Source organism: Protopterus annectens, chromosome 12.part0 (assembly GCF_019279795.1).
Source record: "Protopterus annectens isolate FY-2018-M chromosome 12.part0, PAN1.0, whole genome shotgun sequence".
Taxonomy (NCBI): domain Eukaryota; kingdom Metazoa; phylum Chordata; order Ceratodontiformes; family Protopteridae; genus Protopterus; species Protopterus annectens.
The window spans coordinates 236,850,357-236,862,387 of record NC_056746.1 but is presented as its reverse complement, the minus strand read 5'-3'; the positions used below and the strand labels follow the sequence as shown (position 1 = coordinate 236,862,387).

The window sequence follows — 12,031 nt, the reverse complement described above, 5'->3', positions numbered from 1 at the left end:
GGAGCTGCTCTCCACAGGCCTCCTCCAAAAATAAGCTCTGCTTAGCCAGACTTCCTCAGGTATGAAACACAGTAAATAAATATATGCAAGTTAACTGCCACAGATGTGACATGAGTAGTGTTAAAATCAGTCATGGTGGAGGTGTGGGAAGTGAGGAAATGCTGCTGGAGAGTGTTAATGTCATCCCATTCCTACTGCTCCATAATAAGTCACCCAGTATATTGTGTGTGTGTGTGTGTGTGTGTGTGTGTGTGTGTGTGTGTGTGTGTGTGTGTGTGTGTGTATACGCACTTGCATACGTGTGTGTGTGTGTGTGTGTGTGTGTCTACCTATTACCATTGCAGTGATAATAGAAATGATTAAGATGTAGGGTGGTAACAATGTGCTAGTGCTGGAGGAAGACACAAATCCAGGTCTGAAATAAAACCTCAAGTTAAATTCCCTCGCTTCTAATAGTGTAATCTGTAACCACAAATTGTGATGATAAATATATTTTAGCTGGGCTTTCATAGTGTAACAATAATATAATAAATAAACTCTAAAATCTGTAATAATCAGTTACTTCAGACAGAAGTAATAAATGCCACTTCATATCATGAACATGTATCCAATCTATTTGTTCCAACACTGTTGCTTCACAAGTTTTTTGACAATAGGTATTTCTATCTTCTATCTTACTCAAACTGTTTTCTAAAGAGATCTAACAAATAGGGAAAATGTCGTAATAAAATAACATTTATTGGAGATTATTTCTTCCAAAAATGTTAATGGAATATTTCTTGGACTAGCATACCTAACTATTGGCTTCTTATCCTTACAGGTTCCATGATGAAGTCTGATCCAAACCTTGGATAAATATTGCCAATATAGGATTCTACCTGTCTTGATGTAGTGCACATTTCACAAGAAAATACTGAAAGGATTTGGGAATCCTAGCCAAAAAAAGGACAAAAGGAAGAAGCATTTTAAAATCCAGACTGGTAAGGAGCCATGTCAAAAGAAGAGACAGCTTGTAAGGTTAATTCTATTTATAAACATAAAGAGAGGAAGCCAAAAAAGCCTCACTACATACCGAGACCCTGGGGTAAACCTTACAATTACAAGTGTTTCCAGTGTCCTTTCACCTGCATGGAAAAATCTCACCTGTATAATCATATGAAATACAGTCTCTGCAAAAACTCATTGTCACTGCTCATTGAATCTGAATGGCCATATAAGAAAGGGAACATTCTGCATCCAGAAATCCATTTCCTTCATAGTGCTGAAACATCTCATCTCCAAAATGAAAAAGGGGAAGAGGATGCTGCAGACATTTCTGCTTCCCCTTTAGTTACAGAAAATCTAAATAAAGGGGATGAACGCATTATTGCTGATAATTTGGATCTCAAAGAATTACCTCTGCTTGGTCAAAATGAGGAAGTGAGCCAAATTAAAGAGGATGAGGAAGGGGACACAGACAAAAGCAGTCTTCTCAAAGAAACAGAGCTGGGGAAGGACTATAAGAAATCAGCAGACAAAGCCCCTGTGGCAGCCCCCACAACTATGCTTGATGTTAACAGGCTACTTCAGGGACCCAGAAACAAACGAGCTAGGCTATGTAAGGATGCTAGCCCTGATTTTATTATAACTGATGTGTTTTCCCTAAATAACCACACAGTAAAAAGCAAAGCCTCAGTAGCAGCTGATAATGAAGTAAAAATGAAACAAAACAAGGTGCTGAAAAATGGCTTCAGTGGAACCGGCATCCTTATGGAACAATGGAAGCTCGTGACAGCTGGACAAAGGAAGAATGGGACAGGAATTTCCCCACCTTGCACAGAATCTAATGTTATCCCCTGCTATCCCCCTCCAGCATACAAGGACTATCATGATTCAACAAACTTGAATTTATCTGTTTTGGGAATCAACTATCCCCTGAGTGCTGGTCTCTTCTCCTGTTTGGCTCCTACTTTGACAACAGAAGCATCTGTTCACCCTCACTTAGGTCAGTTTCCACTTTTGGCTTCTGCCACTCAGTTGCTACCCCAACACTCTGGCAACCTTCAGGCTGTACAACATACAGAGAGACCATCCTTCTTGCCAAGACTTTACTACCCACTTCTCTTTGAACAAGCATTCACTTCTGCTGAAAGCAAACTAGCAGCAGTCAAAGGAAGACCACAGCAGACTGTGTCTCCACCTCCAAGCTATCCTCAGCCAACTGCTCTACATGGCCTCAAAAAAAATAACTTACCTAAAGTTCCTGCACTTAAACCAACACTGGCTTGGCAACCAGAAGAAAATGACAGCCTCTTTCTGCATTACAACCATAAATGTGCTGTTTCTGAGCAGGAGGACATAATGGCTGAGGAAGAAAAATGGACATCTGAGAAAATAAATGCTTCTAACAGTAACGCATCAAAGCAAAAACCTTCTACAGACATGGGCAGCAACCCAATTCTTTTCAAGGAGGTTTTAAATAAGAAAACAGATCATATGGAGCTCAGTGATGGATTTCCGGCAAAGTCCTCACAAAATAATTTTAGTAAGATGTCGTTTACTGGACCTGCAGCAAATATCATCAAGAAACCCAAAAGATTGGCCACACCTACCCCAGAGTTGAGCTGCCAGAGCAGGTAATATCATGTTTCTGAGTTGAGTTTTGTCTGCATACTGTTTTAAATAAGTCAAGGGCTTTCCCTCTGTTGTTGGCTGGCCCTTTCTAAAGTGATCTGATATTTGCTATAACAACACCTGAAAATGAATAACCTTAGGGAGATCTCCTTTATCTTCCTGGTCAACATTATAATCAGCTTGCACACATTCACCATCTTATTCATATTAACCTTTGTCCGATTCTGCAAGCCAACAAGAAGAGAAACAGGTTTTCCTTTATTAGATTTAGTACGATAAATATTGTTCTGAGTATTATGTTCTTATAAGTCATCAACCTAGTAAACTTCTTTGAAAAGGTTACAAAGACTGTGGACAGGGGTCAGTCTGTGCACACTACTTATCTTAACCTTGTCATGGTTTTTAACACTGTCCTGCATACTGGTATTATTGAAACATTAGACAGACTAAATGTAAACCCCTGTGTTGCCTGCTTGTTGCACTGGCTATCCAACAGATCCCAAGTTGTGGAAGCTGCTGGCACCGTCTCTGAATATAAATTTTTAAATATCAGGGAGCCACAGGGGTCACTACAAGGCCCTATCCTGTTTGAAATTTATTTTGCAGACATGCAAGCCAATATCCCTGATGTGTAATTGACCAAGTTTGCTGATGACTATGAGAAGGGCACTGTTATCCGCTCATCCACTAATACTAAATTGTTCCAACAAAGGCTGGATTACGGGCATATCTGGCGTACTGAAAACAGTCTCAGGCTAATTGCAAAAAAAGTTCATTGTAATAGCATTCAGTAAGAAAGGCGCTACCACCTTGTATGTCATAAGTGGTATTTCTCTTCAAACAAATACAATCATAGGAGACCTGGTACTTACATGGACACCTCGCTCTCTCTCATTCAATCATTGCTTTTCACTATAGTCACAAAATCCTTCTATCTGGCCCCGTTAATCTTCAAGAGCCAAAGAAGTCACCCTTCCACCATTTCCTTATTGAATCCATCAACAAATGCAATGCTTACTTTGGTATGTACAAATCCAAGCATATCACTCAACTGGAAATGTCCCGATGATTTTAACCCAAAAAAGTAAAGGACTTAAATTCTTCAACTATTATGACAGATTGCCACATCTCTCCTTGTACTCAGAACCCTACGGGCTGCTCAGGGGTGACCTCTCTCTCACTTTTTAAGCCATGAAAGATCTAATCCTATCTGATCTCCAGTTTCTTTGCCAGTGTCTCTACAAACACCCATTCTAGGCACCTAAGTTTGCACCAACAAATTAGCAAAACTCACCAGATGGACAGGTTCCTAACTCATTGTATTACAAGCCTATGGAGTAAGTTACCATTACAGGTCAAGCAATGTCCTACTTTGTTTGTCTTTAAGGCTAGTCTTGATGACTGCATGACTAGTCACAAATGTACACAGGATTATCATGTATGCCTTGGTTTGGGAGGTGAGCCTACTAAATGCTCATAAAGGTTAGCAAGAACTTTTATGTACATCTTCTTAAAGGTGCATATGGCAAGGTATGTTATGGTGCTTCTAATCACCTGCCTGGTATTATTCCTGTGTTCCTATAAAAAAATTATTATAGTCAACCAAAAACAGAAGAACTCAAGTCTCAAGTGACAGTATCTTTCAACACTATTCCCCTGACTCCCTACATTCAGAAACATTCAGAGACACAACTAGTTATCTGGGAAATGCATTTTGTTAATCTGCAGGCACTGACATGTTTTGAAACATTTGCATCATTTTTTGCAACACTGATATTTTGTATCAAGGATATTTCTTTGCTGAAATGCTAGGGCTTGGATTCATAAATAAGTGCTGTACAGCTCCAAAGAGTTTGTAGAGTTCTGTCTGCCTTGATGCACAGCAAAGAAAAGACTAATTTTAAGTACAAAAAGGGACATAGAATGGACAACTCTGCTCAGCTGCTAATAGCTGAGAAGAACAAAGCCAAACAATCACACAAATTTGTGCTACACCATTTCTGAGTAGAACAGATCAAGTGGGATATGTGTCACTCAAGTAAACTCGGTGGTTGAGTGTCCCATATTGTGTCCATCATAGTATCTGGATAGTGAAGTGCAGAAGTTTTATACAGCTATGGCCACTAGTGACAGTTCCACAGTAAGTGAGAGAGCCCAGTACTATGTACCAGTAAACAGAGGAGTGCTGGTGTCCCATGGTAAATGAGTACAAAACAATACTCCACAGACACAGCTATACCATAGTGTGTTACGGGAACCAAATATGTAAACCATAGTGTGTTATGGGAACCAACTATGTAAACCATAGTGTGTTACAGGAACCAAATATGTAAACCATAGTGTGTTATGGGAACCAAATATGTAAACCATAGTGTGTTATAGGAACCAACTATGTAAACCATAGTGTGTTATGGGAACCAAATATGTAAACCATAGTGTGTTATAGGAACCAACTATGTAAACCATAGTGTGTTATGGGAACCAAATATGTAAACCATAGTGTGCTATGGGAACCAAATATGTAAACCATAGTGTGTTATGGGAACCAACTATGTAAACCATAGTGTGTTATGGGAACCAAATATGTAAACCATAGTGTGTTATGGGAACCAAATATGTAAACCATAGTGTGTTATGGGAACCAAATATGTAAACCATAGTGTGTTATGGGAACCAAATATGTAAACCATAGTGTGTTATGGGAACCAAATATGTAAACCATAGTGTGTTATGGGAACCAAATATGTAAACCATAGTGTGTTATGGGAACCAAATATGTAAACCATAGTGTGTTATGGGAACCAAATATGTAAACCATAGTGTGTTACGGGAACCAAATATGTAAACCATAGTGTGTTACGGGAACCAAATATGTAAACCATAATGTGTTATGGGAACCAAATATGTAAACCATAGTGTGTTATGGGAACCAAATATGTAAACCATAGTGTGTTATGGGAACCAAATATGTAAACCATAGTGTGTTATGGGAACCAAATATGTAAACCATAGTGTGTTATGGGAACCAAATATGTAAACCATAGTGTGTTACAGGAACCAAATATGTAAACCATAGTGTGTTATGGGAACCAAATATGTAAACCATAGTGTGTTATGGGAACCAAATATGTAAACCATAGTGTGTTATGGGAACCAAATATGTAAACCATAGTGTGTTACGGGAACCAAATATGTAAACCATAGTGTGTTATGGGAACCAACTATGTAAACCATAGTGTGTTATGGGAACCAAATATGTAAACCATAGTGTGTTATGGGAACCAACTATGTAAACCATAGTGTGTTATGGGAACCAAATATGTAAACCATAGTGTGTTATGGGAACCAAATATGTAAACCATAGTGTGTTATGGGAACCAAATATGTAAACCATAGTGTGTTACAGGAACCAAATATGTAAACCATAGTGTGTTATGGGAACCAAATATGTAAACCATAGTGTATTACGGGAACCAAATATGTAAACCATAGTGTGTTATGGGAACCAAATATGTAAACCATAGTGTGTTACAGGAAACAAATATGTAAACCATAGTGTGTTACGGGAACCAAATATGTAAACCATAGTGTGTTACAGGAACCAAATATGTAAACCATAGTGTGTTACGGGAACCAAATATGTAAACCATAGTGTGTTACAGGAACCAAATATGTAAACCATAGTGTGTTATGGAAACCAAATATGTAAACCATAGTGTGTTATGGGAACCAAATATGTAAACCATAGTGTATTACGGGAACCAAATATGTAAACCATAGTGTGTTACAGGAACCAAATATGTAAACCATAGTGTGTTATGGGAAGCACAGGTTCATAGGTTGGTACTAGGCTATCGGCCCTAAGGCCTATGCAAGCCTAGCCATAACAATTCCCTGGAAATTTTTTCCCACAATATTTACTTCTCTGGGCCTCTGTCTAGCAGGGTGGCTGACATGATCCCCAGGGTGAATTTCCTATCTCCCATCCAATCATCAAGGTTCCTTTTGAAGAGGGCCAATGAGGCGCTCTGCTTGACATGTATGGGCAGTCTATTTCACAGTATGGGGAGTCTCTGGGTCAGGAACCTATCCCTCCAGCATGTTTTGTTCATTGTGATGATAAAGTTTAGATCCCTGGAGCGTGTGGCTCTGAGGGATTGTGATTTCTTTAAGTGTAGCATGTCCAACAGCTCAGGGTTTGACATGGCCTTGTATGTTAAGCAGAGATCGCCTCTGAGTAGACAATATGCCACAGAGTATAGCTGGAGTTTTTTTAGACGGTCAGCATATGGCATCTGCTTTAAGCCTGTGATTCTTTTAGTGAGGTATTTCTGTGGCCTTTTCAGCTGTTGCAGATGTCTTGTGAGGTACATACCAAATGGGGCATTATACTCTATAATGGGTCTAATGAGGGATGAGTACAGTGGGACAATGACCTCCTTTTTTCTGGATGAAAAGCCCTTAGTGATGAGGAGTGCCACGTAGAAGGATTTCCTGACTGTTGTGGCGATGTGGTTATTGAAAGTGAGACCACTGTCCACTTGTGTCCCTAAGTCTCTCATCACACTTTCCAAATATGTAAACCATAGTGTGTTATGGGAACCAGATATGTAAACCATAGTGTGTTATGGGAACCAAATATGTAAACCATAGTGTGTTACGGGAACCAAGTATGTAAACCATAGTGTGTTATGGGAACCAAATATGTAAACCATAGTGTGTTATATGAACCAACTATGTAAACCATAGTGTGTTACAGGAACCAAATATGTAAACCATAGTGTGTTATGGGAACCAAATATGTAAACCATAATGTGTTATGGGAACCAAATATGTAAACCATAGTGTGTTACGGGAACCAAATATGTAAACCATAGTGCGTTACGGGAACCACATATGTAAATATCCTTATGATGCATAAAATGTTGTGGCAGCTAACATAACAGATTCTGATATTGATGTTACCAAAACTGCTTAATGGATAAAATGTGGCTTGTTCCTCTGGACCAGTTGTGAGACTGGGGTCAGTGAGAAAAAGCAGGAAGATTTAAGTGAACAAAGAAAGAACTGATATGTTGCATCTATCCTCCCAAAAATCAGGGGCCTGTCTAATAAATACCTTAACAAACTTTTCATAGTCAGTCTTAGGTGGAGTAATAAAATTAGATCTGAAAAACTGTTGATGACAATCTTGAGCCTATAATCTTAAGAATGTCTCCATCAAATAAGGAAGTTAAACTATTAGTCGTGACCAGTTAACAGGGGACTTTTCAGCCAGAGTGTTTTGATAGGCAATATGAAAACACCACCAACAAAATCAGCAGAAGAATATTTTCTTCCAAGCTAAGATTTTTTTTTGTTTGTTTTGAACCTGGAGGGGATTGTCTGTTCCTATTTGTATTAGTTTTTGTTTCTTCCTGGGACTAGAAGATTCAGCCTGAAGGTTTGCCAGTTTGGCCCTGTGGTCAGGGAGTTGACCCTGAAGCAGTGTTCAAGGCTGAAGCTTTGTCGGGGGTGGGAATGAGATCTTTTTCTGTCTTAAACAGCTTTAATTTATTGTTCTTGTCTCTAAGTGCATTGGCAGTAACAACCTTATCAATTTCAGAAGCATTTTCAAAATGTTCTTCCCCTGAACAGTAAATGCAAAGGCAGCATATGTCCTGAGGCAGTATTCTGTAACCACATAAACAAATCTTAAATGCTTGGTATCTACAACAAACAGCAAAATATTAAGCAGCAAATCGGTAATGACAACAGCTGCCTGAGAATAAACTATCAGAGCACAAAAACAGTAGTCAGTTAAAAAGCGGATGCAACAAAACACGAGACCTAGGGAAAGGAAGAAAATACTGTAAAACTGAATCAAAGAAGAGGTAAAAAAGGGAAATGTCTGACCTTAAATGCTGAATGAAAAACACAGGAAAGTGTCAATGAGTCAGAATAAATTTGAATGAAAATGTCTTGAAAATTTGTTTGCCAAAACACACTCTAAAATTTGAAAATAGATAGTGGCCATCTCTCAGAAGCAATTTGCTTCAGCATTTGGTGAATGAAATCTGGAGAGGAAGACCTTTCCACAGAGCAATATGCGTATAATGGGAGGGGATAATAGCCTAAGAAAGTTTCAGACACTGAGCTGCCTAATATCCAATGGCATTAAACTTGCAGCTGAAATGGATTCACCTCCTCCTCATAATAGATCTACCATCTTCCAGCTAAGAAACTCCAAGGAAACTTAGTATATAGGCTCAATTTGAATTTTTATCATTAACACAGCTCAGAACAAATTAAGGTAAGTCTGCCATCTTAGGAAATTTCATATTTGAAATCAGTTTAAAGAAAAATTTCTTCCACGAGTCATAATACAAAGGAAGGCTCCCATGAATACATACAAAAAATGGGCTGTAACAAAAGAGTAAGAGTCTTGTGCTATGAAAGTGAGATGGATAGCCAAAAGTATTAGGGAGCTCTACATATTCAGGGAGTGAATTTTTGCCACAAGACCAACAAGAAAATCTTTTCAATATGACAAGCAAGACTTCTTAGCAGAAGTAAGTCTTCTGGCCTTTTGCAGGATTGTACCTACTTGGGAAGAAAATATGTCCCCATTAGGGAAAAAAAACTTTAATTTTCCAGGATATGTGATGAACAAACTGCTGGGATGCATGTGATATTCTACCCTCCTTCTGGATCAGAACATACTCCCTCAGAGGAATGTGAAACAACTGTGAAACAGCTAGTCCAGATTTTCTACCAGCAGGAAGAACCATGGCTGCCTTGCCATAGGTGTGCAATCAGAATTAAATACAACTTTTCTTTATGTCTTTAAAAGTACTCCATGTATCAGAGTAGGTGAAAAATTCATAAAGATTCCCACTCTGATCATTCTGAGAGAGCATTGTGTTACTATGTGATGACAACGTGCACTGAAATGGGACGTACAATAGTTCTACTTCCAAATTCACCTTCATGGCTGTCCATCTGGGTTGAGTTTCTTCTTGTGATCCAAATGAATTTTTGTCACTTAATCTACGTTGTAGTCCTCTCCCCTGCTAGATGGATGAAATTAAGTGCAGGTTCAGGATGGGTTCTGCTACTTTCACTGGGGTTAAATTCCATGACGCTTCAATCAGATGTAACACCTTAGCTGAAATTTCACCTCAAAGAAACACATAAGAATGTATTTTTGCAGGAGGGGCAGGCTCCCTTGCATCCCCATGTAGGGGGCTTCAACTCCATGCCTCTCTTTGTTACACATACTAATTCTGTGGTCACACTGCAATAGAGAAAGGGAAGAAGCCCACACAAACTGAATAATTGCTGGTAGAAACACTGAAACCATACTGACAGTGATTTCCTGTGGGGATAGTGATTGGGGATATAGACAGTGGCGCTAAATGAAGACCACTGTTGATGCGATACTCTAAGCCCATGTGCAAAAATGGGAAAAAAGAGGGATATGGATGGATGAATGGGACTGTGATCAGGCGGTTCAACATAAATGAGCTTAACCTGATCAGTTGAAACCTCACTGACTGTGCACTCAGCCAAGAATAGGAAAACCTTCTGGAAGAAATTAAATTACCTAAGGTATATAAGCAACCTGCAAAGCTACCATGGTCTTATGTCATCCTACTAATGTACCATATTACAGTTGTTTGCATATTATCAATAAGAAAACACCTAGCTACAGATAGATTTGATGATGCTAATAGCCAAAGAAACATCACTTTTACTTTGAAGTGCAACTTTATCTGAGATTAAACTACACATTCTTGATGGCAGAATGATACAATAAGTCTGTCTAGTCTGCCCTTTAAGCTTTTCTAACAGTCTTCATCAACCTATTTCATTTTCCTCCTAACATTTTATCTGTTTCTTCCATGCCCTGTTAATGTCTCAGTGGATTCACTCAGCACCAACCATTTCAGTAATCCATTTCATGGTTCCATAGCCCTGTCCATGAAGAAATATTTTTGCAAATATAGAGATTAGGATGTGCTGTCTGTCCTCCCTCAAAAAACTCTACATCCTTCCTGTTCAAGGTAACTCCTTCATATCTTTCATGGATGACTCTGTGCACATATTTATATGCTATTTATTTTAGTCTCCAGTGCCTCTAGTTTCGAATCATATATTTTTCCCCTCTACCATATGCGCCAGTTCTTGTGCTTTACTCTGGACTCATTCCAGCAACCTAATGCAATTCTCCTTATACGGCTTCCAAAACTTGTTTTTCTGATGCAGTATATTCCCCGGAAGATGCATACTAAGAGTATATTTGCTATTGACATTGCCTTCACACTTTGTCTCTGGCAGTCAGGTGAGATAAACACCACCAGATCCTTTTCCTACTCTTTTGTCATGAGATCCATTTCCCTCACCTGATACTTCACTAGCTCCAATCTAAGGGGTCAGTTTCTGTTACAGCTAATTACAATAAAAATACTGGTAGAGTAATAAAACTGCAAGCAATTTTAGCAGTACAAACTGCTCACAGAAATGATCTGTAGTATTTATTTTTTATTATGACAATCAGAGGTGGAGCTTTATGCTGCACTTGGCAGGAGAACAAACATGATCAGTGTCAAAGAGGATGTTTATAGAGCCAGTCTATAATTATTCTTTGGGTGGAAGATGAAGAGGCTATCTACCTGACAGCAAAAGGCAATTACTCTGCTACTGCTACAAATCATTTGTAGTGCTTGTCAGGGAGGAACAGTGTCTATGTGAGAGAAATAAGCTGAAACACATTACTTTGGACACTGTTTCTTTCAGTTGATCACATTCAGATAAGCAAGGTGCAGGGAGTCATAATGTGTTTTTTTTGGGGGGGGGGTTGGGGAGACAATGTGTATAGCTCTATCCATCTATCCATCCACCTATCCATCTTACATTAAGTTGCTTTATACTTCAGAGGGCTGTGGCTAAAATCTGTATGTGAAAACATCAATTATTAGAACAGTGTTAAAAAATCATTGCCATGACTCTTCATGCCTCTTAACTGTCCAGATTTTAGCAGAATGACCAGATTTCTGCCTCACAGTTTTGGTTTGTTTCTCATAAAATTGCTGTTTTATTACAAATAATTGAGGACTGAAGTCAGAAAATAATGAAAGACGTTTGAGTTTCAGACTTCTTATCCTTCTAAAAATTCATACTGATGGAAACCCTGTTGTTCTATCCACTTTCTAAGTTTGTAAGAGCAATATTTAAAAATTGTCCCTTTTTGGGTCTTTGTCCCCCCATTATTTATGTTGTCCATATTTCTTGCTCTAAGAGATTGAGAGGTATGTGACTCTCCTATGAAAGAGCACTGCAGATATCTGAAAGAAATAAGCTCACATACATTGCTGTGACCATTATTTCTCATGGCTAATTGAATGAGGGGGCCCTTCTGTAAAGCTCTCACCCCAAA

The 12,031-nt window shown here is 38.8% G+C and overlaps 1 protein-coding gene across 1 annotated transcript in view; it reads left to right on the top strand.

The window, feature by feature from the left end:
* The first annotated feature begins 903 nt into the window (after positions 1-903).
* Positions 904-12,031, top strand: part of PRR35 (proline rich 35) — a 35,748-nt gene continuing 24,620 nt past the window's right edge. The window contains exon 1 of the mRNA XM_044088909.1: positions 904-2,615. Within this exon, the coding sequence (XP_043944844.1) occupies positions 991-2,615 (1,625 nt within the window). The 5' untranslated portion in view covers positions 904-990. The remainder of the gene's footprint in view (positions 2,616-12,031) is intronic.